Below are 2,290 nucleotides of genomic sequence, written 5' to 3' on the forward strand. Positions count from 1 at the left end.
ATAAGACGCCGCCGCTGCCGCTGACGTCTACTTTCAAAATCCTAAAGTATTAGTCAGCGATGATGTATTTCCTTTTACGAAATAAGCGGCTTTGTTACGCTAAACCCTTCACTAGTCAATCGACAGAATATTTTGTTAATTTTTTGTTTTATTTAACTTGAAAGATTTACAAATTCGAAGCTGATTATATTTGAAATTTGTTTAACAAATAGAAAACTTTAGCTAAATACATAAATAAACTCGTGATCCCGGATTTGCTGATGAGTGCCACGACTTTAACAATCGGTATAAAAGTTCATAGATTTTGATGACCAAGCGAACTGTTTTATGACAGTTGAAAGAGAAGACAGCAGCCGTACCCCTGGGCGATGTCATGTAAGATAGTCATGAGAAGCGTGTGAATATCTCAAAGTCTAGATATCTGATATGAGTGTATCAGCCTGTGCCTTATAACAACACTGCTATCTAATTTCTTCAACATGTTCGCTGCCTTCCTCATTAAACTAAGATGATGTAATTATTTTCCCACGAATGGGACCGATGCATGCCTTATCAGCCGTGGCAGGTGTGAGTTGACGAAGTGGGCGGGCTTTTAGTGTGAGCCAGCGTGTGCCATAAATAGAAGGCTATTACTTTTTCCTTAGATCTTTCTTTTATTGGCTGAACCAAATTCCAACGCATGACCACTGCGCCTGATTGGCTATCACCATCTAGTTAGTCATAATTCATCCATTTTATTGGCTCGTAAGTGTAACTGGTGATGATATAAGCTCTAAGAGGTATTTATTCCACAGTAAACTGGAGAAGTTCAAATTGTTCATTGTACAGCCAAAGGAATCACTGCGCACTATTTTAGAGGTTGTAAAGATCACACACAACATGAAGCCTATCGGAAGTTTGCCTAAAGAGAGTAACAGAAGGGTAAGTCAAACTCTACCTCCAACATACTTAGGAGTGAGTGAAAAATGAGCATATTTTAAAGGGAGAGATCAGAAAGAGAGGACGTTTTAAAGTTATCAAGTCAATTTCACTCACAGAACATCGACTAGCTGATGCTCATCAAAAACATTTCAACTAATAGTTTAAAAAGTAAAAAGCCTACAAAACTTATTCGTGATTTATTACTTTTTAAACTAATATTCCTGATTCATTTTATTACAGATATTGAAGCCAATAATAGAGAAGAGACGACGAGAAAGGATAAACAGTCACCTCGAAGAGCTCAAGAACCTAGTATGTGGAAACACAAGATCTAAACTAGAAAAAGCTGACATTCTTGAGCTGACCGTAAATCATCTTCGTAAACTCATCGCGGCTCAAAGACGTTCACAATCGACTAATAATAACAACACGGCTCCGGTAGCCATTCCACCCAAACCTATAGACCCGACACGGGCTGGATACATGCCTTGCTCGCAGGAAATGCAAAGACTTATGGCTAAAAATGTCAACGAGAACATATTAGCAGCTCAGCACTTACAACATAATCAAAGACTCTCTATGTCATCTCCTACATCTAGCTGTTCTTCCCTCAGTCCTTTATCTCCACAAGCATTCGTCTTTTTACCGATGCCTCCACGATTACCCATAGCACCTGCGCTCAACCCTATTCCTGTTTCTTCACCGACAGAAGGCAAATCAGAAGTTTGGCGACCATGGTAGCATAATCATTGCTACTTTTTTCCTTTTATTTGTTATGCAATATTGGATTTTAAAAATCTGTTTTGCCGGTGCTACTGTCCTGTTGATTTTTTTCAATTTTCAAAAAATCTTTTATAACGTTGATTCACATTTTAACATAGCCAGGTTACAAATAGTATACATCTGTAGCAAGGATATGGATAAGCCAAGCACTGATTATCATGTTGAACTGTTTGTTTTCATGCTGGTTCCATAAAATGGACCATTTGCTCAATTAATTTTGATTATATCATTTCCTTGAAATATATTAATATATGACACTAACCAACTGTAACTTGACTCTGTTTTAGATGACCTAGATTAATTGCTAATTGAAAAAACAAAAAATAGCCGTAATGCAACTTATAGCCTTAATTCACACTTGATATCTTCTGTCAATAGATTTAGTACTGCAGCACCATATTGCAAGCAAGATATTTCAGCGAAAATGTCTTAACTGGCTCAGGCAACCGTAGAATCCTAAAATGTTAACAATAAGCTTTACAAAACTATTTTGTGAGGCTTGTGTATTAAAAATACTTGTTGTCTGTCCTTGAAACCAAATTGTGTTATAAAGAGGACAACTCCTAAACAGCTACAAACTGCACTT

General features: G+C 37.1%; 1 protein-coding gene across 1 annotated transcript; it reads left to right on the top strand.

The window, feature by feature from the left end:
- Nucleotides 1–804: 804 nt before the first annotated feature.
- Nucleotides 805–1,965, top strand: LOC137403957 (transcription factor HES-2-like). The gene is made up of 2 exons (XM_068090092.1): nt 805–921; nt 1,162–1,965. The coding sequence occupies exons 1-2, from the start codon at nt 880–882 to the stop codon at nt 1,660–1,662; spliced, it is 543 nt and encodes a 180-aa protein (XP_067946193.1). The 5' UTR covers nt 805–879; the 3' UTR covers nt 1,663–1,965.
- Nucleotides 1,966–2,290: the final 325 nt, after the last annotated feature.

The sequence above is a fragment of the Watersipora subatra genome, chromosome 9 (genome assembly GCF_963576615.1).
Source record: "Watersipora subatra chromosome 9, tzWatSuba1.1, whole genome shotgun sequence".
Classification (NCBI taxonomy): domain Eukaryota; kingdom Metazoa; phylum Bryozoa; class Gymnolaemata; order Cheilostomatida; family Watersiporidae; genus Watersipora; species Watersipora subatra.

Excerpts from the sequence above, each read along its gene's own strand:
- LOC137403957 (XM_068090092.1), top strand. The coding sequence starts at position 880 with ATGAAGCCTATCGGAAGTTTGCCTAAAGAGAGTAACAGAAGG. Across the intron at positions 922-1,161 it reads CTAAAGAGAGTAACAGAAGG|ATATTGAAGCCAATAATAGA; the intron begins GTAAGTCAAACT and ends ATTTTATTACAG.